General features: G+C 35.8%; 1 protein-coding gene across 25 annotated transcripts in view; it reads left to right on the top strand.

Annotated features, from left to right (window-relative positions):
- TBC1D5 (TBC1 domain family member 5) overlaps nt 1-24527 on the top strand; it is a 595437-nt gene that overhangs the window by 421676 nt on the left and 149234 nt on the right. For all 25 annotated transcript variants that reach the window (XM_063602211.1, XM_063602210.1, XM_055109554.2 and 22 more), the window contains one exon: nt 22227-22369. In XM_063602211.1, the coding sequence (XP_063458281.1) occupies nt 22227-22369 (143 nt within the window). The remainder of the gene's footprint in view (nt 1-22226; nt 22370-24527) is intronic.

Here is a 24527-nt window from a genome sequence, read left to right as displayed (position 1 = left end):
GAGAACTAGCAGAGTTTATACTAGGAGCACTCATATTTGAGAGATTACCCTGAGCACCTGAGTTAACTTCATGTGGGTGCCAAGGACAGTTAGCCTCCTGCAGGTTTGGAGTTTCGCCTCATAGATGTTAACAGCTGGATTGTAGGGAAAGGGAATTGAGTGTTTCAAGTAATAGACTATAGACTTTTAACTGGTCAGGGAAGAAAATGGAGACAGGAGGAAGGGCCTGGTAGATGGGGAGGAAGTTGAGGAGATTGAGGAACTAGAGCTTGTAATAAAATGTGATGGGGCAACTGCAAGGGAGGTGGCTGAGAACTGTGAGGGCTGCCATGTTTTGTTCATATCTCTGTTCCCAGTGCTGCTGGGTTGTTGTCTGTAAATGAAAAGTCTTATGGAGTTTGAGGAGCAGCAATATGTAGTGGAAATAGCCTGCTAATATTCTTAAGTTTCTCCTAAAATGCTTTTTTAGTTGTAGCCCATGATGAAGAATAGAGAAATTAATGCTATGTTTTATCAAAGATTGGGTATTGGCAAGGTAGGAGGATGAGGGGTGATAGAATCCAAAGTACTAGTTCTTATCTTTGAAATGGTTATTGTTAGATCTTAGATGGCATCTTTAGGAAGTAAAACCAAGGAGCTGGGGACTGTGAGACCAAGGAAATGTTCAGGAGGGAGTTAATGTGGGAAAAGCATTGGACTAGGGTCAAGAGACCTGCTTTCTGGAGCCACTTCAGTTACTTTAACTATCTCTTTTTATGTTAATAAGTCTAAATATACTTTGTAACTCACTTTGCAAAATTGAGTTTACAATCACTTTTCTGATGTTTTGAAAGTTGTTATAATTTTTATTTTTTTATCCTCCATAATATCAAGGGTATTATTTTTTGTGTGTGTTTCCACCAATAGTTACTGATGAAAAATAAAACCACCAAGTTCCCATAAAATTAAGGTGACTGAGAATTGCCTTTTTAAAAATTATCAGTTGTAGGTCACTTGGCACCTTAAGGTAAAACATATACATACATAGCTTATTTATTTGTACCTGAACATCAGAGCTGAATATCACCTTTTATTTATACTCACAGTCATACTATGTAAACATGTTTGTTATATAAACCCATTCATGTTGGTGGATGACATAATGAAGACTTAGAACAATAATTCTGAAGTAATCAAGTTATCACCACGGATATTACAAAGGACCTAAGTGAGTTGTCTCCCATAGTTAATAAACTTTCATTCTAGCATCAGAAGTCTGTGCCATCCTGTGGCTCTACAGGAGAGATGCCTTTCAGTGACATGAGGTGGTGCTTGCAGAAATGTTTCTCCATTCCAGTATGAGGCAAACTTGTAGAGTCAGGAAGTATCTCTGTAGCACCTTCCTCCAACTCCTTTTTTCCTCTTTCCTCAGTGTTACCCACCAAACATTTCCTTTTTAAAACTATTTCCTCATCCCTTAGCTTAATAATGTTATAAACAATTTATGCCAAAGCATTTGTACCAAATGACCGATAGATGTAATTCTAGTATTTGTGGATCCACATTGATGGATCCATTATCCATGAAGAATTCATAAATCCAAAATCCATAAAGAATTTCACAATTCATAAGGAATTTTATGGATTATATGTAGTATTTTGGGTTTTTGAGTTGAGGAAACTTTGTGAGTATAACTTTCTTTCTAGGTCTCCACTATTTCTGAAGACTTCATCTCATGTCAAAGGAAATAACCCACTTCATTAAAAAAATAATAGAAGCTAGCAACTCAGCACTGCAAATTTTTGAGTGGCATCGTGACATAAGGAAGGAGGAATACTGTATTGTAAGTTAGGTGATTAGAAGTGAGTCCCAGTTCTGCCACTGTCTCAGTGATGACCGGACAAATCACTTTTCCTCATTTGCCCATTTGTCAGTGGCCTGCTAGATGATTCAAGGTGGACAATCTATGGCAGGTTAGGTCAGTAGGAAGACAGCACAACACACTGACCAATGATCATGGAAATGGATGGAGAGGAATTCTTGGTGATGGTTGTAAAAACAACTATCTCATCTCACCCAGAAATCTGTAGTGTGTGCTGACAAAGACAGTTTTAAAGGACTTTTTTTTTTTTTTAAATAAAGAGACAGGGTCTCCTCTGTCACTCAGGCTGGAGTGCAGTGGCCTGTTCATGGCTCACTGTGGCCTCAACCTCCCATGCTCAAGCGATCCTCCCACTTCAGCCTCCCAAGTAGCTGGGACTATAGGTGTGTACCACCACACTTGGCTAATTTTTAAAATTTTTGTAGATACAGTGTCTCACTGTGTTATCCAGGCTGGTCTCAAACTCTGGGCCTTAAGCTATCCCCCCATCTTGGCCTCTCAAAAGTGCTGGAATTACAGGTGTTAGCCACCATGCCTGGCAAGAAATAGAGGGTTTTTAAAGTCACATCCAACTCTAGCATATCATAATTTCTACTAGATTTTATAAAGAAAGCTAAGAACAATTATTCAACACATATATATTGAACATCCATTGTATACCAGGTACTGTTCTAGGCACTGATTTTACAGTAATGGGGAAAAAAAACCACATACAGCAACACATAGAAAAATTCATGCCCTATCGAACTTGCTGTTATAGTGGGGGACATAGTAAATAGGGGAACATGAAATATAGGTAATGTTAGGCGGTAATAAGTACCATGGAAAAAAATAAATAGGGAAGGGATCTAAGGAGTACGGTTTTTAATATGGAGGTCAGAGAAGGCCTCACTGAGCTGGTAACATTTGAGTAAAGACCTGAAATAGCTATGGGAGCAAGCCATGTATTTTTGTGGGGAGAAAACCTCCAAGCAGATGGCATTGCAAGTACAAAGGTCCTGAAGTAGAACTATGACTGACATGCTCAAACCAGCGAGGCTGAAGCAAAGTGAGCAGGACTGTAGGAAATGAGGTCAAAGGGTACAACTAGGTTGAGTAAGATCTTGAAAGCCATTTTAAGGACATAGATTTTTATTCTGAGATGATAAGCCATTAGAGAAGTTTGAGGACAGACATGATGTCGCCTGACTTATCTTTTGAAACGATCTCTCTGGAATCAGTGACTAGAATGGACTATAGGAAGACAAGAGCAGAAAGGAAATTAGTTAAGAGGCTAAATAACAATCTTTTTTTTCACTAGAAGTAAATTTCCACTAGCAAATAAACTTCATGAGGACAGAGATTTTTGTCTGTTTTTGTTACTGCCATAATATAACAGTAGTGGTATTAGGCCATCAAATTTATTCAGTTAAATAAAAGGTAAATTTTTAAATTTAAATGAATGATTGGTTAATCAAGGTGAAAGATAATGGTGTTAATAATGTTGGTATCAAGATGAAAGATCAGGATGGTATCAGTATAGTTGGTGAAAGGTGGTTAGATTCTGAATGTATTTTGAAGGTACAACAGGATTTGCTGATGAATTAAACGTAGGGTATGAGAGAAAGGGGAATCAATGAAGACTCCAAGGTTTTTGGCTCCTGAGCAACTAGAGGGTTGATTGCTGTCTCCTAAGTTAAGAAAGATAGTGAGAGGAACAAGAGTTTGGCGTTGGACATTTTCAGTTTCAGATGACTCTTTAATATCTAAGTATAGGCTGGCTGCCCTGGCTCATGCCAGCAATCTCAGGACTTTAGGAGGCCAAGGTGGTTGGGTTACTTGAGCCCAGGAGTTCAAGCCCAACCTGGGCAAAATAGTGAGACTCCATCTCTACAAAAAATAAATTTTAAAATTAGCAGGGCGTGGTGAATACCTGTGGTCTCAGCTACTCAGGAGGCTAAGGCAGGAGAATTGCTTCATCTTGAAAGGTTGAGGCTGCAGTAAGCCATGATTGTACAGCTATACTCCAGCCTGGGCAACAGAGTGAGACCTGGTCTCAAAATAAATAAATAAAATAATAAAAAATATTCAAGTACAGAGGTTCTGGTTCCAAGTAAGATGGAGCAAGCACATTTTACTCTTTTCATCTGACTAAATGCAACTAAAAAGCTTATCAGAATGAATGAAACAGCCATCTGAGGACTGTGAATAGTAAGTAATAGCATGTACATTGAAGAAGAAGACCAGAATGGAAGTACCACCAAATTGGCAGGAAGTTTACTGTTTCTTCCCTCTTCAATGTTCCTATTCTGGATGGAACACAGTTTTGCTCTCTTTGATTAGTTATTTCAGGTTCTCTCTTTATCTGTATTTTGAATGTGAGAACAAATTTTATGCTGGATTCTATACAGTATTTTTGTGCGTGGGGGTGCCTGTTTATATTTCTATTAGATATTTAATATTCTTTTCTTCCTTACTACGTTCTTAGTGCTCTATGAGATGAGTACAGTCATAGAGAATTTATCTACTTCACCATTTTTTCCTCTCACTTGACTTTAATACTATATTAATATAGGTTTTTCGAAAAATTCTCTATTTACCATTTTTGTTTGTGATTACTTAGCATTCAAGGTTTTGTCACTTAATTTTCCTGTATAGGTCATATTTTTTAAGTCAAGCTTATCGAAATATAGTTTGGCAGACACATACATTTGTACTATAGTCAATATGTAAAAGCTGTTCCTGCACTTCAGAATTTTTATTATGCTCCTTTGTAGTCATTCCCTCAATCCCTGGTAATCATTGATCTGTTCAGCCTCTTGTATAGTTTTACCATTTCCAGAATATCATATAAATGTATGTAGCCTTTTAATTCCAGTTTATTCCACTTAGCATAATACATTTAAGATTCATCCATATTGGGCCAGGCGCAGTGGCTCATGCCTGTAATCCCAGCACTTTGGGAGGCCGAGGCAGGTGGATCATAAGGTTGGGAGTTCAAGACCAGCCTGGCCAACATGGTGAAACCCTGTCTCTACTAAAAATACAAAACTTAGCTGGGCATGGAGGCGCATGCCTGTAATCCCAGCTACTCGGCAGGCTGAGGCAGGTGAATCGCTTCAACCCAGGAGGTGAAGGTTGCAATGAGCCAAGATCACACCATTGCACTCCAGCCTGGGCGACAGGGCAAGACTTCCTCTCAAAAAAAAAAAAAAAAAAAAAAAAAGATTCATCCATATTATTGCCTCTATCAATAGTTCATTTCTTTTTTTTTTTTTTTTTAACTGAGTACTATTCCAGTTTCTGGATATACCACAATTTGTTTATTCTTTTACCAGTTGGAGGACCTGTGGGTTTTTTCAGTTTTGAGCAATTAAGAATAAAACCATTACAAATCTACATATGCAGGTGTTTGTGTAAACATATTTGTCTTGGATAAATAGCAAGGAGACAGATCACTGGGTTGTTTGATAAATATATGTTCAACTTTATAAGAAACAGCAAAATTATTTTCAAACTGCTCTCCAAAATGGCTATGCTATTTTGTATTACCATCAGCAATTTATGAGAGTTTCAATTACTTTGTATCCTTGGTCACCACTAGGATTTGGTTTTGTCATTTCTTAAAAAGCCATTCTAATGGATATGCAGTAGTATCTCATTGCCGTTTTTTGCATTTTCCTGATAATCACATTGAACATCTTTTTGTATGTTTATTTGCTTTTCATACCACTTCTTTGATGAGGTGTCTGTTCTTATATCTTGTCCATTTTTTAAAATGGGGGCATTATTATGATCAAGTTATTAGAGATCTTTGTATATTCAAGAAATGTCTTTTTGCATGTAGGTATTTTGTAAATATTTTCTCCTAATGTGTTGCTTGTATTTTCATTTTCATTTTTTTTTTGAGATAGAGTCTCACTCTGTTGTCGAGGATAGAGTGCAGTGGTGCAATCTAGGCTTACTGCAACCTCTGCCTCCTGGGTTCAAGCAATTCTTCTGCCTAAGCCTCCCCAGTAGCTGGGATTACAGATGCCCACCACTGCACCCGGCTAATTTTTTTGTATTTTTAGTAGACACAAGGCTTCGCCATGTTGGCCAGGCTGGTTTTGAACTCCTGACCTCAAGTGATCCGCCTGCCACGGCCTCCCAAAGTGCTAGGATACAGGTGTGAGCCACCACACCAGGCCTATTTTCATTTTCTTAATGGTACCTTTCAAAGATAAGTTTTTAATTTTTAATAAAATTCAATTTATTAGTTTTTATTATTAGAGTTTTCTATGTCCTAAGAAATCTTTACCTATCAGTGTCACAAGATTTTCTTCTACCTATTTTCAAGGCGTTGTACAATCGTTGCCCTTAGGCCTGTTATCCATTTTGAGTTAATTTTTGTATGTCATGTAAAATATAAGTACGAGGTTCATTGTTTTGTAGTGGATGTGCAGTTATTCCAGCATCATTTGTGAAAAAGACCATCCATTTGCCATTGAATTTCCTTGACATGTTTAGCAAGAATCAATTGACCATAAATGTTTGTCTACCTCCAAACTTTGTTCTGTCAATCTAGGCATCTTTTATAATACCAATACTATGTTGTCTTGAATTAAAGACTTTTATAGTAATTCTGTATATCACATAGTATGAGTCCTCCAACTTTGTTTTTCTTTTTAAAATTGTTTCGAGTATTTTTAGTCCTTTGCTCTTCAATTCACATTTTAGGGTCAGCCTGTTCATTTTTCCAGAAATCAAGGGATTTTAATTAAGATTGCATTGAATCTATAAAATCAATTTTAGGAAAATAGAAATCTTAACAATATTGATTATTCTAGTCAATAAACATGGTGTAACTTTCTATTTAGGGTTTTGTGATTATCTATTTTTTTATAGTTTTCAGCACATAACTATTACATTTATTTTTTATATTCATCCCTAAATATTTTATGGGGTTTATTATAAAGATGCTGTTATTTTCATTTCAATTTCTAGTTATTTGTTTCTAGTATATAATGACCTTACATCCTGTACCTTTTCTAAACTCACTCACTAGTTTAAATAGTGTTTTGTTTTTGTACAGTTGTTTGGGATTTTGTAGACAATTATGTCATATGCACTTACAGTTTTATTTCTTCCTTTCCAGTCTCTATGCCTATTATATATGGTTTGAATTTATTCGCTAATATTTTGTGAAGAATATTTGTGCTTATATTCATGGTGAATATTTGTCTACAGTTTTCTCATAGTGTCTTTGTGAGGTTTTGGAATGCCAGTAATGCTGGCCTCACGATATGAGTCTGCATCTCATATCTTCAAAAAGAGTTTGTGATAAACTGGCGTTATTTCCTTCCTTTTCAGTTGTGGGTTGGTCTGTTTTTCCCGTTTCTTCACATAATTTGTGATTTTTAAAATTCAGTGCTGTAAATTTTAAATGTTATATGGTTCAACTTCTCTGAATCTGTAGTCTTTCTTTAAAGAAATGTTGAGTTTACTTTTGGCAGACTGTTAAACTACTTTGAGATTTTTTATTTGATATTTTTGATACTTGTTTTTAAACTTTTTAAAAGTGCAGTTCTAATGTATGTTCTACCCAAGGGCCAATTTAACCCTGCTGCTAAGGCATGATGGCACCTGTCGGGGTTCTACTGAATTTTTCATGGGTATACTAACCTCTCTTCAGTTTGACTGTTCAGAACATGAATATTTCCCAGCATTATAAAACCTTGAAGATTTTTTCCACTGCTGTGTAGTAGTTCGTTTTCTGTTATTTCTTCTTTGCTTGGCCTTCTAGAAGTTTACCCTTCATATGCACAACTTACTATTTAGCAAACACTTAAGGACACCCCTTGTGCAGATTTCTGGAGATTATTCTCTGCATGGCTTCCTCCTTTAAAGGTAACAATGTCGTGCACACTTTCCTCGGCCTTGAGTCTGCGTCTTTTAAACTTAGTAAGAGCAATGCATTCTGCTTTGGGTTTCTCCTTCCTGCTCTGTGGTTTCAAAAGCACATCCAGGTAAAAAGCCAGTGATCACAGGATTCATCTGGGGTTTTTCCCCATTATGTCAGAAATCACAGTGCTGCGCTGCTTATCTTTATTTTGTCCAGTTTTCTAGCTGTTTATCGTATGAGAGCAGTAGAGATATACCCAGTTATTCCATCATGGTCCGAAGGGGAAGTCAGGTCTATTTTAAAAAATAAAATAAAGTCAACCCTATTCTGTTACAAGAAAATCACTCCTAATGCAAAGGAAACAGAAACAGAAACATTGAAAACAAAACAATTTGCAGAGGCATAGCAGGAAAAGCAAACAGAAATGAAGGTATGTGTAATGATGTTCATATCAGACAAAGTGAATTTTAAAGCAAATCACATTGAATGAGATAAACTAGAACAATTCATAGTTAAGAAGTTTACAATTCACAATGAAGATCTTTCTTTAATCATTGTACCTCCCCCTCCCCCAAATCACAGCAGAATTTATATAACATAACAGCTATGAGAAATATAAGGAGAAATACATAGGAATGCAATAGTAGTAAGCTACTTGTACCTCTCGTAATTCATGGTAAATCAGGCAGACTCACTGTAAAGTAAGAGTACAGAGAAACTAGTTATTCACCTTTAATCAGTTGGATATAATTGGTATATATCAAACTCTCTGTACTGTAAACAGAGTGAAATTACTGTATCCATAGAATGTTTAAAGTAGCTATACAAAAATATTCAGTAAATTTTAACACAGTAGAAATAGTATAGTTCACATTTTTTACAAAACTTGAAATTAATCCCAAAAGTAGAAAACAACCCTCAAGAAAGAACTAGCACAGAAAATCATAAAACTCTCTTTACTCTTGTACTAAAAGGAAATCAAAACTGAAATTACAAAATTCCTAGAAAATAACGGTAAAGTATATTGATTAGAACCTATTGGTTTTGACTAAAACAGTGCTCTTAGAAATTCTCAGCTTTATACTCTTAAGCTACTAAACAAAAAGAAATAAAAATGTGTGAATTAAATATTCGTCTCAAGTAATAAAAATAACAGCAAAATAAATAAAGGAAGGAGTTAAAACTAAAAGCAGTTGTGCTTTAATAGCAAAACATAAATGACAGAAAAAATGCATTGATAAGTGTTTCCTTTTGGAGAAAATGTAAAAATTTTACGTAGTTCATTTACATAGTTTAAAATAATACACAGGACTGAGCCTAGTGACATACACCTGTAATCTCAGCACTTTGGGAGGCTTGAGGCCAGGAGTTTGAGACCAACCTGGGCAACATAGTGTCTCTACAAAAAATGTTTTTTTAAAGTAACTGAGCATGGTGACACATGCCTGTACTCCCAGCTACTCAGGAGCCTGAGGCCAGAGGATTGCTTGAGCCTAAGAGTTCAAGGCTGTAGTGAGCTATGATTGGGCCACTGCCCTCCAGCCTGGACAACAGAGTGAGACCTTGTCGCTAAAAATAAATTATAGAAAACTATGAAAGCATAAATTAAAATAAATTTCAAAAATAATTTTTCAAACATATGCATTTAAGTATAGCCAGGAGTGCTTCCTATCTTAGTTAGTTTGTGAGCAGATTAATTTATGTTCTGGAATGAACCCACTGGTAAATGTATTATAAAGATACCATCATAATAACAGTTTGGATTTGTTGCATAATTAGACAGATTCACAGGTAAAAGAAAATAGAGATTCTGAAACAGACCCTCAATACATATAGAAATTTAATACTATGATAAAGGTAGAATTTCAGTTCATTAGGGGAACAATGGATTATTCAGTAATACAGTTTTGAGAACTAACTAGCTTTTTGGTAAATCATGAATGTATATCTCTGTTTTGCACCAAAATGAATACCAGATGAATCAATAATATAAATAAAACTGGAATAAAATGATGAGTGTTCTGTTATTAGGTGGGGAGTTCACAAGCCCATAAACTATGAAGAAAAGTTTTGGTAAATATGACATTACAATAAAATTTCTTTCTGGGAAAGGAGTCCTCCCTGTAGCCAAAGAGAGAAAAGTTAGGAACCACTAAAACTTCCTTGGTTCTTGGCAGCGTCCCAACACTATATCCTCTTATACACTCTTAAAGTAGTGGTTCTCAAACTTGAGCTTGCATCAGAATCACCCAAAGGGCTTTTTAAAGTACAGATTGCTGAACTTTGCCTAGAGCTTCTGATTTAGTAGGTATGAGTGAGTGGGGTTCAAGAATTTGCAGTTTGAACAAATTTTCATGTGATGCTGATGCTGCTGGTTTAGAGACCACACTTTGAAAACCACTGCTTTACAGTTTTCCCAAATTCCCCTTTTTGTGTGTGAAATAACTCAGTGCCATTCTTTGTAATCAAAGATCCTAAATTAAACTAAAGTGCTGAGGTAACATGAAGTAAGCAATTTGCTTCCAAGATATATTTACACGAACAAAGACCTGTACAAAGATAATCAATGCAACATCACATATAATAACAAAGGAACCTAAATGTCCCCAAAATAAAAGGACTATTTAAGTTATTATACATCCACTTATGGAATACTACACAACCATAATAAGAACAAGTTATTTATTTCTATATATGTTGATTTGGAACGATCTTCATTTTAGCAATCATTGTTAAATTTAAAAATATGTGCTCCTGTTTATGCTTTTTTTTTTTCTTTTTCTTTTGAGACAGAGTCTCGCTGTGTCGCCCAGGCTGGAGTGCAGTGGTGCAATCTTGGCCCACTGCAAGCTCCGCCTCCCGGGTTCACGCCATTCTCCTGCCTCAGCCTCCTGAGTAGCTGGAGCTACAGGTGCCCGCCACCCCACCCGGCTAATTTTTTGTATTTTTAGTAGAGACGGGGTTTCACCATGTTAGCCAGGATGGTCTTGATCTCCTGACCTTGTGATCCGCCCGCCTCTGCCTCCCAGCTGTTTATGCTTTTACCAGGTAAATACCTGCATAAAAATGTCTGTATGTTGTATAAGAACATTGGCTACCCTTGGGAAGGTAGGTTTGCTGTTGGGGAAGGGATTTGGGTTGGGAAGGAAAATTGCTTCTTATTGTATGTCTTGTTAAACTTTTAAGTTCTTTTTCGCCATTTGCAAAAAAAAAAAAAAACCTATAAATTAGCAAAACAATAACTCCACATAGTTTCCATCTTAATTCACAGACAGTAAAAGAATTAAGAAAGTGAGAAAGATAGTGAGATAGGAGGCTATGGTCAGAGAGCAGTGCTTCAGAAGAGATCATGGATTTGGAGCATCTCAGCACTAGAACTCAGCCACAGTAACTGGTAGCTGATGTGGAAAGGAAATGAGTATGTTGACAAAAATAAATTTAAAGTGTTTTATGTGATGGTTCTGCTGCTTCATATTTGAGTTGGTTTACGAGCAGATTAATTTATGAACATATTATAAACCATGATGCCCTCAGTAAACTAAACTTCACTGAGTTTCTGTTCTCTCCATTAGCCCGAAATACAATTCTAGACCTCATAAGTCTTTCTAAAATTGGCTGACCAAAAGTGGCAATTAATTTTTCTTTGTAAGTTCTTAGTTCTTTATAGTTTCCTTAATGAGTTTCCCTGAAAAGAAGCCCTGTAAATCTTGTAGGGTCCTATAGCTGTAATTACCATTGTATTTTAACTGGGGTACTCATGAACTAGCAGATTGCGATTCATCAAAATAAGTCTTTCAGAAAGCACCATTTCTTCTACCCAGAAAAACGCAGCTACCACACAGATGACATAGCAATAGTAGATACTATGCATTCCGAATCCTGTGATTCTCCATGTTAATGTGGAGAGGCGATTTTAAAAATACGTAACTGAATTAACTATCCTTTGGAAATTAGAGAAAATATAAAAGAATAGAAAAAACACTGGGCTAGTTGTTATAATATCATTGTATAATCTGCCTTTGGATGAAATGTGACCTCAGGTTGCGCCATGTTCCTTTGTTGATATATCAGTAAAATGCCGGTTCCTGCCCAGCTTCTTTGGGTCAATGATTACAGACTGGGGGCTGAACAAAGAAATCACCTTTGTATCTCTGAAACATGCAAGAATTTTTCCCCCAAGTGGTTCTAATGCATGTATTCCACAGACCATTTGCTTTTATAGAGTTCAGGCTTATTTCAAGATCAAATGTGGTAGTACTTTTTTGTAAAATTTTTTTGTTATTATACTTTAAGTTTTAGGGTACATGTGCACAATGTGCAGGTTTGTTACATATGTATACATGTGCCATGTTGGTGTGCTTCACCCATTAACTCATCATTTAGTATTAGGTATATCTCCTAATGCTATCCCTCCCCCTCCCCCCACCCCACAACAGTCCCCAGAGTGTGATGTTCCCCTTCCTGTGTACATGTGTTCTCATTGTTCAGTTCCCATCTATGAGTGAGAATATGGGGTGTTTGGTTTTTTGTCCTTGCGATAGTTTACTGAGAATGATGATTTCCAGTTTCATCCCTGTCCCTACGAAGGACATGAACTCATCATTTTTTATGGCTGCATAGGATTCCATGGTGTATGTGTGCCACATTTTCTTAATCCAGTCTATCATTGTTGGACATTTGGGTTGGTTCCAAGTCTTTGCTATTGTGAATAGTGCCGCAATAAACATACGTGTGCATGTGTCTTTATAGCAGCATGATTTATAATCCTTTGGGTATATACCCAGTAATGGGATGGCTGGGTCAAATGGAATTTCTAGTTCTAGATCCCTGAGGAATCGCCACACTGACTTCCACCATGGTTGAACTAGTTTACAGTCCAAATGTGGTAGTACTTTTAAAAATCAAAAAATTGATATAAATGCATGGTATTTGCCATTATCAGAAATTGTGTGTGATTATTTTAAAACATTGAGTTGTGATCTTCTGTGCATTAAAAAATACATTTTCCTTGGTTATTATATATTTGTCCTTAAAAAAATATTATATACACATAGATATAATTGATTGTAAAGTTGTATGGGCGTTAAATTTAGCTGTCAGACAGGGATAAAATGGAGCAGCCAATCCCCTCCTTAACTCTTTTGTTTCCATTTAGCTTTCACTAGTAGAAAAGGTAATTTATGTCATTTTGAGCTGGACTTCTAGATTTCCGACCAAACCCATATTCTCAAAGTAATGAATGTGGTGGAGTTGACTGCCCTTTCCCTTCATGGCTCCTTCATAGTTTCCTGTTTCCCTCCCTGTCTCTCCCTGCCTTCTTGCGAGTTACCTGGGCCCCATGCAGATACATTCAGCTCTTGATTATCTGCGTTAATGGATAGTAAGTGAGACATACATAATCCCAGATGGTGGATAATCCAAAAACTGTTAATACTTGGCTTTGAAATGTATTTAGTAATGTTTTAAATTGTTTTTACCTTTCTAATTATATGTTGCTATTCTAATTATATGTTGCTAATGTTGCCATTAGTTTGCATCCCCTGAGTACATCCTAGTTGCTTGGGGGATTTAGCGTGGAGGGGGCACAGAAAAATGCAGAGTAACTGTGGTAAACCAGATTGATGGGATTATTATTGAGTTAAAATTTTATTTTGAGTAATTTTTTCCATTAATGATTAGGAGTTGTCAGCATGGCATTCAGTCTATGGCCTAGCACAGTACCTGCCACACTGTTGAAGTTTAGGAAATATTTGTTAAATGAAGATTCTCAGTTTTTCATACCAGTCTTATGATCAAATCAGGGCTGGCATGAGCCAGGAAAAGAAGTCAGTGAAGAAAGTTCATCTCCCCCAACCTCAACCTTTCCACCCTCAGGTCAGTGAAGATGAGTATTGCCAAGTCATGGACATTTTCCCAAGATAGTGCCGATTTACAGACTGTTTGACCAGCTGAGCCACACAGAATAGCTCCTCACTAGCAGTGCCTTAACACAGTGAGCCTTCAAGAAGGGAAATATGCTGTTCTTTTAAAATGCAAGAACGATACTTTGAAATGGGCACAAGGAAGCTGGGAATTCCTTTTAGTAGAATATAACTTTCCATGATAATACAAGCATCCGCAATAACATAAACATAAATATAGAGCAGTTCTTAACCTAAGGTCCCTGAATTAGCCTAACTCCTAAAATGGCTTTCACTTGAGTAGATATGATATGGGGATGGGTGTGTGTATTTTTCAGAAGAGAGGGCTCATACGCTTGATTACATTCTCAAAGGGGTCTGCAACTTCTCTCTACTGATGAATGGAATCTCAGTTTCACTGTTTTATACTTCTCATGAAATGTTTGAAAGTGAGAAAGAAAACTCCCATGGCCACTGCCTCACAAACTTGTCTCCATGTGGACTTCAGAACGATCAGGGAAAGTAATTTTGTAAATTTCTCTAACTATAGTTCGTTCCAAGCTGGGGACAGGCATAGGCTGAGAAGCCAAGGGTGTATGTTGAAAGACTGAACATGCAAATGGGCAATGGCAACACTATATGTGACAATAGAACTCTGACCCAGATAAGATGCCCCAGAAGCCAAACTACAACCTTTCCAGCAAAATCAGTCCAGAACAGTTAGGCCTTGGTCAGTCGCTGCTAACTTCCCTATTTTTGCCCTACTTTCTGCTTCCACCACAGGACCAACCTAGAGAAAGCCAAATATGTTCCCCAAATCAATCATATATGGTACCCCACGTCTAGTTAGCCCTCTGCCATGCCTACAGCCTTCAGTGGGGCATACCTGAAGCCTCCCCCCGCCCGTCCCCCACACCATAAAGCTTTATCTTTCCCCTGGCTACTTTGGATTATCTTCCAAACACAGGTAATGGTAGCTGAACTCTCTTGCTATTACAAACTCTGAATGAATAACCTTTGCTTATTCTCATTTTGGGGGGTCTTCATTTATTTCCACTTTGCATTGAGATTTGAGAGTTTCCAGGTGAACTCCCTTAACCTGAAATCTCTCTTCCACCACTACATCACAGAGCTGATAGTAATATCACTGGAGAAATGTTTCTTGGAGTTTAGCTCTTTATTTCTCCAGGAATAGCATTTTAAATGCATGTTTTATTTTAGGGATATTTAGACCCACATAGTTGATAGTGTTGAACCTTAGACGTAGAATGGTTCACTGGTAACACAGAATAGAGGAACACAAAATAGATGACCATTCAGCTGCGCTCCCAGTATCATGGGGCTTCTACATGGGGAGTGGGCAAATGCCCTTTTGGGCCTGGCAGTTTTGGTATTATCTCACTTCTGTCACCCTCACATTTGTATCCCTACTTTTTATTGGGTCATGTTTTTGTAATAGTGTTTTCCTTGAAAATAAAATATATATAAATTAATACAGATAGAATTCTAAGAGAAATTTGGCTATGGATACTTTGTGTCCCAGTCATTAAATGTGTGCCTGATGGCCATTGGCTGAATGGTTAGACATGTAGAGTGAGCCAATTTGAAGATACACACTCAAGAGTAGGCTGAGAAGATGCAGAGAGAAACCAGAACTTCCTATGTATGGGTCTTATAGTTTGGTTCCCACACGAGCAACATCAGTATCTCCTGGGAACTAGTTCAAAATACACATTATCTCTGGGCACAGTGGCAGATGCCTGTATTGACCCCACCTTAAAAAATGATCAGGCTCCCATTAAATCTTCTGTATCAGAAAACTTTGGGGATGGGTTCTAGCAATCTGTGTTTTTACCATCCCTCCAGATACCTCTGCTGCATGCAAAAGTTTCAGGCCACTACTGTAATTAGAAGAGCCATCCAATAACTTTTGCTTTTTCTCTCCACATGGAGTAACATTTTACATGAATGCATGGTAGATTTTAGGAGCTCTGATAGCCTGAAGCCAAAATATCGACAGGAAACAGGAATCTGTCACCTTGTCCAGTGCCTCTCAAACTTGTACATGCAGATCACCTGGAGGTTTTGTTGAAGTGAAGCTCTGACCCAGGAGCACTATACTGGGGGGCTGAAAGATGCATATCTCACAAGCTGCCAGGTGGTGGTGCTGATCCTAGGATTACACTTTGAATAGCAGGGTCCTAGGAGACCATACACCCAAGCTGAGGAACATCGGAGGTATGGGCATGCAGGGAACTAGAGTTGAGGAAATGAAAGGGGAAGGTTCCTGAGAGGTTAGGAGGCTTTTATAAATTCCTGCATAAATCTGATCACTTACTGCTTAGAATGTATGTTCAGGGATCTCCACAGAGAGATAGGGGAATCCCAGGGAGAAGACTGATTAAGCAGCTAGGCATCCTGTGAAAGGTCCAGCCTGTAGGCCCAAGATCAAGATCATCTGTGGTCAAGAAGAGCTAACTTGAGGAAAAAGATTGGTATTAATTAAATAAACATTTTTAACCCCCTACTCTATGCCTCATACCAAATAACCCCTAGGATCCTGCTGGAGAAGAGAGAGAAACCAAAACAATATCCGTAACTTAACTGTTTAGCTGAGATTTGTTTATCAGTGCCTTTCTCTGGAAAATGTAAGTGGGAGCAGTAACACTAATAGGTGTGAAACCTTCAAATATCAGGCCTGGGCAAAGCAGTGTCCTAAACTCTGAGCTGCAAGACAGGGTCAGGGCACTTTCTGGAACAGGAAAGAAGAGAAAGAAGAGAGGGCCAGTGATAACCCCGGAGGGTACTTAAAGCTGTGGGTTAGAGATAAGAGGTCAAAGGCAATAAGATACCCTGCTGCTGTTTAGGAATGGAATTTTTCTGACTCTCTTAATAGGTACCCATCTGTGGATTTTGGCCATGTCCCTTTGAATAACAGGAATTCTCTTTCCAATGCAATTGTTGTTGGTGAGATTGACTGCTTATGGAAGCATAATGACTGTGGTCTTACTTTCATCCCTGAATAGATCCTGGTATTTCTCAGCTTAGTGTTACACTTCATGCCAGTTCTTCCAACAGTGTGTATAAATGTATTAGGAGATTTATGCAGAGGAAGTCGAAAAGTGCTATTCACTGTAGTTAAGATCCCATTGGTATTTGAAATGTCTATGATGGTTTCAAAAAATAAAGTCACACATGTTTTATTTTTTTAAATGAGTTTCAGATTACGGAGGATAGGAGTAATTATTTTTAGCAAATCTCTATATGCAATTTTAGAAAATTTATTTGATCATAATTTCTTTTCCTGAAGGTAAAATGGTAGAGCAAAGCCTATTTACAGACTTTCTAGAAGTAAAAACTGTCTCTGGTATGAATAAAAAACAGTTTTCATGGAGCCTAAAATTCGTTTTCCCAACGTGTCCAACAACTGCACGTTAATTCTTTGTATGTTTAATTCATACACAGCAGTGGCTTCTAAGTAATTTTCTCAAGGAGATACCCAGTAGCTTACTTGTGATGGAATCCAAGTAAGTGATAGGGTAGAGAGGTTACTTCTCAGCAGCTTTCATCCCCATAGTCCTCTCCTGTCAGGGCTAAGATTCCAACTGCTCCCTAGTTGGAATGGACAAGAGGATTCTCACAGAGAGTGCATCGTGTTCATACAACTATAGCTGTATTAGACTATTACCATCATGCATTAGCTTTATTGGAATTTCCTGGTAAATTATATATGCTAAAGTTACTCAGTCCTTGAAGTACCATACTTGTAAGCCAAATAGCAGGCATACATCTGAAAGAGGTATGTGTGTATGAGAGAGAGAAGGAGAGAGAAAATGTTCAAGCATCAAAAGCATGTCATATTATGGTCATCTTCTGTACCCAACATGTTCATGATCATCTTAAATCCCTGGAAAAACATAGATATATAAGGATCTACTTTCCATTCAGACTATTTTTGCAAAGGCATGTTACAGTTGTTCTGACAAAACAGCTTCAAACACTTGCCAAGGAGAATAAATTACAGTAGGAATGGGTGGTAATTATTAGGAACTTATTTTTGGAATAAGAAACCTTCCTTAATAAAGGGCTGTGTACTGCCCTCTGAAAGGAAGAGAGAATTTTCCCAAAGTCAAAAATACACTTTTAACAGTTCATGTACATATCCTTTGGGGGTTAAATTAGGTTAACATGTGTTCCCAAAAAGGCAAATTCAAGCTGGGTTCAATCCATTGATTACAAAGAACACTTAAAAAGCAAATTGGAATTCTTTAGACACAGTAATTCAAAGTTTCTGTTTTTTCTCTTTTTGAAAAAGAGTTTGATGGCTTAAAGGATTCAAATATATCTTCAAGGCATTCAGATACCAAATAGTTTTTAAAGACCTAATTGAAATAGTTGATTAGATAAAAAATTTACCAAACAGGTAAGCATCCTTCAGTAATGTATTCTGCAGAGCCCATAGAAGACTAGTAAGTGTAAAACTGGAATAAAATTATTTATTTTGGCCTCCCATTTTTTGTGACTGTTTTCTAAAGAAGTTCAAATTAAATATGAGAATGGCTTGTTGACCCTAAGTATAATGAATTCAGTGTTTACTTGCAATTTTAAGACTGTCTACACAGAGTTGATATAAAGGAAAGCTCAGGGTGTATTAATTTCAAAAGAACTGAATACAAAGAAACCCAATATAAGAGCCTAAAATCAGTCAAAGAAGTACCCAAGCACAGAGATAAACATTTTTACCTTGCTTTTTCTTGAATACTAATACAGAACTTGGATTCTGTGTTTATCCCATAACAGGCATAGATTATTTAAAAATTGCTAGCTTTTAAAAATACAAGTGAACAGAAAGCAAAACACAAAATTGATATCATTGAGCAAAAATCTAACATTGCTTTTTTGTGTAAGAATGCTCACCTAGTGGTATCATTTCGTGATCACAGGTTACTCAAGATGCCCTTATAATGTGTGTTAAATTGAATGTAACGTTTCTACATTACTTGTTCTTGTAAGGTTACTATGCCCATATCTCACTAAAGAGCCATTAATGGGAAAGAATACGGAAATGAAGACCTAGGATTTAATTTTGTTTCTCTGTATATAACCCACTACAGCCAAGTTGGATTAAGGCTATGTTTATTTAAAGCTCAGTCAAATTGGTCCTTTTCATAAACTCATTGGCAAAAATGAATTTCTCTTGGTGTTTCCATGGGTCAGTCACCAAGCAATAACACCAACAGTAGTTACTGTTCCCCTGGGAATAGCAGCTTAATTACACAGAAATTTAAAATCGAGAATAGTGGTATAAATGCAAACATAGAGACATGTCCTGTCTTTGGGTGTTTATTATTAAATTTAGTACCTCAGATACTCTTTTCTGTTTCTGCAGATCTTTATTACTAAGTAGATATGGTAAAATATGAATTATTATATTATCACAAGTGATAAAATATATATGGTTATGAGCATGGCAGTCTGCAGGTGTAACATACATAAAGCAAGATTGATAGTATAAAGCGATTAAACTGAAGTTATCTTTAAGGGGAAAAGGTTTAATGCTACCCTTAAGCGTAACTTAAACTCTCACTCAATATTTTTAACTGCAATAAAAGCATGTTAATTGTAGGAGTGACTTCTTTACAAGACCTCATTTCTTAGGGTAAGTTTTTCTTTCCAAGAATATAAAAGCTTACTGAAATAATTTCTATTACTAACTCATTCTGTAAAGAGCTTTTTCCTTGGCTTTTAAGCTCAATGAAGAAAGCCCAAAATAGCACAGGAAATTTGTGTGTTGTGAATATATATAAGAACTAAATCCAATTGGGATAAAATGATTAAGTTATTGATAAGGTCATCGTTGGTCCCAAAGCATTCCATTAGTTATATGCTTCTTCTTAAATATTTTGAGAATTTGGCCTGGATTTTCTTACATATAAAATAGAAGAGACGGCATTTTACTTTAATATCCTCTCATGTACAACTTATTAACAGTCTTTATATAAAAGAAACATGCTAGGCATCTAATGATAAATTTTTTTCTTATGTGGTTTTGGTATTTTTTTCTACCTCCTGGATTATTTTTGTGCCACCACTAACAAGGTCAATGCCTGTACTTCCAAATTAGCTATCCCATTGCTTCTCAGTAAAGGTGGCTTTACAGTGGGGTTAACAAGAGTTCTGTAAATACATAAAGCACTTAGCAAAGTGTATAGAGGTCTTTACAAAGAACTTTCTGGATCTCTCTCTCTCTCTCTCTCTGTTTCTGTCTTTTACGTGCACTCACACACACAGGATTTGGTCCTTGCCCTGGAATTATATAGCAGTGTACTTGGCAAGGTACTTAAAGAGTGAAGCAATATGAAAGATTTATAAAGCAGCACATTGTAGATAATACATTAAAAAGTGCTAAAGACATGCATTGTGTGTAGTTTTGGAGATATTAAATATGTGAACAATTTGACACAGAAAATAAAGATGTATTTTATTCAGTGTAGATTACTAGATGTTTGCAGTTAACCTTCCTGACTGCTGCAGTGAAGATTGCTGCATATGTGTATCTTCAGAGTCAAGAAGGGTGCAAGAGAAGTTTGAGGAATAACTGGGCAGTTTGTTGTAGAAATAATGGGTATAGAAATTATTTCTAGGAAATGGGCTACTTTGGTTTTTTTGTTGTTGTGCTTAAAGCACTATCTGTGATGAAATCTAAGATGTGATTGCTGATAAGAAAATGGCAAGGATTTGAGCTGTAAGGAAAGAGGGGGAAGATTGTATTCCTAACCGTAGTTGTGTATTAACCTTCATCTACTTTCCTCATTGATGGAGGAAAGTTGTGTCAGCCGAATAACTGTAACCACATTCTACATGTTTTCGTCGTTTAAGAATGCAAACATTTGTATCGGTTAAAAATCCTTTGAACAAGGGCCCAAAATGGTTTAGTTCATGTACTTTTTTGCTGTGCCCATCTCTGGTTCCCCTGGTACTCTTTGCAAGATCAGTTAATTCTTTGTAATTAAGAATAGCAGCCTATTTAATTTAGAGATGTTTTTGTACTTCTTGGAATAGTAAATATTAGCATTTGTAATTTGAAAGACTTAGAAATGTGTGGAGAAGTATTTTTTTTCCTAAGACATGTAAACACAGCCATATTAGACAAAAAAAAATTGTGTTAATCACCCCTCATTTTATTAATAGTAGTGGAGTAAAAATTGAAAATTATAAAAGATAAAAATTATAAAAGACATTGTAACATTTTTAAAAATTGAACATTTAAAACATTTTAAATATTTTAAAGTGGAAAATTATAAAAGATGCTGTAACATTTTTAAGAAGATAAATATTACTTTGGCATTTAAATTTTTTATACTGAAAAATTGAGTGATGTAGTTGAAAATGATTAATATGAGAATGTGAATAAAAAAACTTGTGTTTAATCACATGGTTCCTAATAAACTATGATACATATTTGTGAGTATACAGTATTTTGTCACATCTTTGATTTCTCCTTAAATATATTGCTCTCTAAGGAAAATATTTGAATTTTTTTTGCCTTGCTTTAACCCCACAAATGGTTATATTTGGTTTCAAATTTACATAGAATTAACATCTCTTAACTAATTTTTAAAGGATTTATTCTATACTATTTGATGGTGCTAGAAATTTGGAATTTTTAATTCTTTGCTATTTGCTAGAATCACATAGAATTCTAGCTGAAGTCCTTATAAAAAGACTTATGTAAGGAAATTGTAGCCATGTCATGTAAAATTAGAGGTAAATGAATAAAAACATCAAACCAAATTTTTTTCTTATAAGAATTAGATATAAATAGTTTAACATTTATTGAAAGTCTAAAGTGTCACTATTATGTACAATTATATATAGATGTTGCTTAGTATTCACATTAGCTGCTTATGTTTACTCTGTGGCATAGATACTCATTTTCTAGATAATAGAAGTAAGTTTGAAAAACACTCCTCGAAAGGTAGCCTTACTGATCAGGTATATCTGTTGCAAAGCTAAAAAAAATAAGTATGACTATATCCTTCATTTAAAATAACTGTCTATGCTTGACCAAAAAAATGGTTATCTACTGGCTTTTTCCCACACTTAATTTTAAAATGAATTATTTTAAATAGAAGTGAGATGTGAGAACGCAGTTTTCTAAGTTTCTATTGGACTTGTCATACAAATATTTGCAGAAGGGCAATTAACAACAACAGAAAATCAGTAGAGATCATGAAATTTTGGAAAATTTTATTTTTAACTTACAACCTTACCTATGGAAGCAACTACCAGACTACTAAACATTCATTTTTTCTTCACCTTTTTGGAATTTGTGATTTCTATTAAATATGAAAGATTTTGACTTTTTTCATATATATGTATAATACTTGTGTATATAATAGTATTTAATGATGATGGCCTAGTTATACAATTATAAAATTCATTTGAAAGCTTAAAATATAGATTTTACTATATTATATTTTTGATATATAATATTTGCTCACTGTGTTCAGTTAATAGTTTTTCACAGTTACTTGAGAAAATGATCACTCTTTATTCTCAAAAGTACTGTCTTCTGAATTTTTGTTTTGTTTCTTTCCAGAAGGTGGGTGCGGCTGCTATTTGGACGAGAGTTCCCCCTGCAGGACCTTCTGGTGGTCTGGGATGCCTTGTTTGCAGACGGCCTCAGCCTGGGTTTAGTAGATTATATCTTCGTAGCCATGTTACTTTACATCCGAGATGCTTGTAAGTATTAATGACCTTTCCTACATTTGACTAGGTACTCCTGATTTTCAAAAATGTTTTGCCTTTTAAATAGACTTTGTGTTTTATTATTTGATTTGCATGTACCTCAATTTTTGTAGTAGGGTAATATACTGAAATTTCAAAGGAATATACTAAACATCCCTTTTGTTGGTTAACTGTGTACACATTGGGAGATGTGAGTCATTTTATCCTGAGAGAATTAGAATATTCTTCAGAACCATTTTTCTAAAGACTTTACTCCTGCTTTAATCTCCTCATTACACACAGTTGTGAAATGCATATATAAAAGCAAGTATTTGAGATATGTTTAGAGCTCCACCTTCTGACAGGTAGGGAATATTCAAGGATGTTTATCAGGAGATTGGAATTATTTTTATAATATCAACACCTTGCTAATTAAAAAAACAAATACATTTAAAGGTATTTTAACTTTCTTCCAGTTATATTTTAGAAAAATATATTTCTCAGTACAGTGCTGAATGGTAGACGTGTTCCCATCTCCTCAGATGTATGTTATGGTGTCTCTAATAACCGGAAAGCCAGTGTCTAGCCCTTTCGAATAGTCTGATAGTTCTTAGCTTGAAGAAAATATCGGTGTGTATTTTAAATTTCAAAATACTTCAAAATTGTTTTCTGTCTCAGAGAAGTAATCAAAAGTTCACACAATAGAACTTGTTAGCCAAAATATAATTAGGAAAAAGTGCACAAAATTATGTGATTGAATTAGGAAATAGGTAGCTAACATAAAGTAAGACTTTGTCAGAAGAACATACACTTTTTAGAATCATTTATAATTGCGACTGTTAAATTGTTATGTTGTTCTCTTTATTTGTTCATTGGATACCAGTTGTGCCAGATGCTCTTGTTATGCCTCTAGTAACACTAATTTTCTTTAAAATTTTAGATTATACTTTTTAAATTTCCCAAAATTACTTAAATAAGTGACAGGAGCACCACATTTTATCCAAAAAATGTAGATTTTGTTCTGTGCCTCGAAGGTCAAATAGTTTAGGTTTTCTCAAAGTGAAAGTTTCTTCCTTCTGAGCCAGATCTAATCATTTAAGAACATGGAAGTCGTAAGAGGAAACATCAGGAAAGTAGAGAAAGATATTTGAGTAGATTTGATGGATACTGGATTTTATGATATTCAATACTAACCTCTAAGTTGTATTTTTTAATATAAATAATAATAAAAGGAATGAGAAACCTCTTCTAGAAAAAAGAATGCTTTGGATAATATTTATGCAAAATTTTCCAAATCAAACAACTGCTGAAAAGTATTATGATTTTCTGTAATTGTAAACAGTTTACAATTTGCTCTTTTTTGACTTTGGCACATTACCACTATATATTTTTAATTTAATCATCCTGTCTCCTATTCTAAGACCTACTTTTATCATTTTATAAAATATGGCAAATTTTTGGCACCTGAAGTCCATACACATTTTTCATCTTTTCACTGATGACTTTATAAAATGTAGAAAAATACAGAAGTAATGAAGTGATTTATTTATTTCAATATTTAACCCAACTTATTTTAATTTTGTTATTTAAGTCTATAACAGTGGATGAGATCTCCTAAAAATAGAATGAATATTTGTCAGGTATTTATAGATCACTGCTCCTGTCCTCAAGAAGTTTACCAACTAGTAGGGAAGACTGACATAAATGATTTCAAATGAACATATTTGGTACTATAGTTGGGATGTGGACAGGTAGTGTGGAAACTTAAGGAGAGGCACCTAGCTCCCCTCTGGGCTGCTGTGAGTCAATAGAGAAAATTGTGCAGGTGTTGGCAAGCCAAATAAGAGGATCTGCATACAAGGCAGAAGGAACAGCATGAACAAAGGCCTGGAAGTGAAAAGCAGCTTATTAGGGATGTATATATTAATGTGTTTCTATAAACTGTTTGGTATTATTAGAGTACAAAGGGAGAGAGACTAGCCGCAGGTTATGAGACTAAAGAAAGAAACAGGAGGGTCATGATGACAGTCTTCCTATGGTAAGTGATAGGGAGCTATTGAAATGTCCAAAGCAGAAATGTGATCACTTGTAGATCACTTTAGCAGCAATGGGGAAGATGAAATCGAAGGAGAGAAGAGCAAGGACATCAGTTAACAGTTGTGATGGTAGTTCA

This window comes from Pan paniscus, chromosome 2 (assembly GCF_029289425.2).
Source record: "Pan paniscus chromosome 2, NHGRI_mPanPan1-v2.0_pri, whole genome shotgun sequence".
Classification (NCBI taxonomy): Eukaryota; Metazoa; Chordata; class Mammalia; order Primates; family Hominidae; genus Pan; species Pan paniscus.
This window is presented reverse-complemented; position numbering and strand designations above follow the sequence as displayed.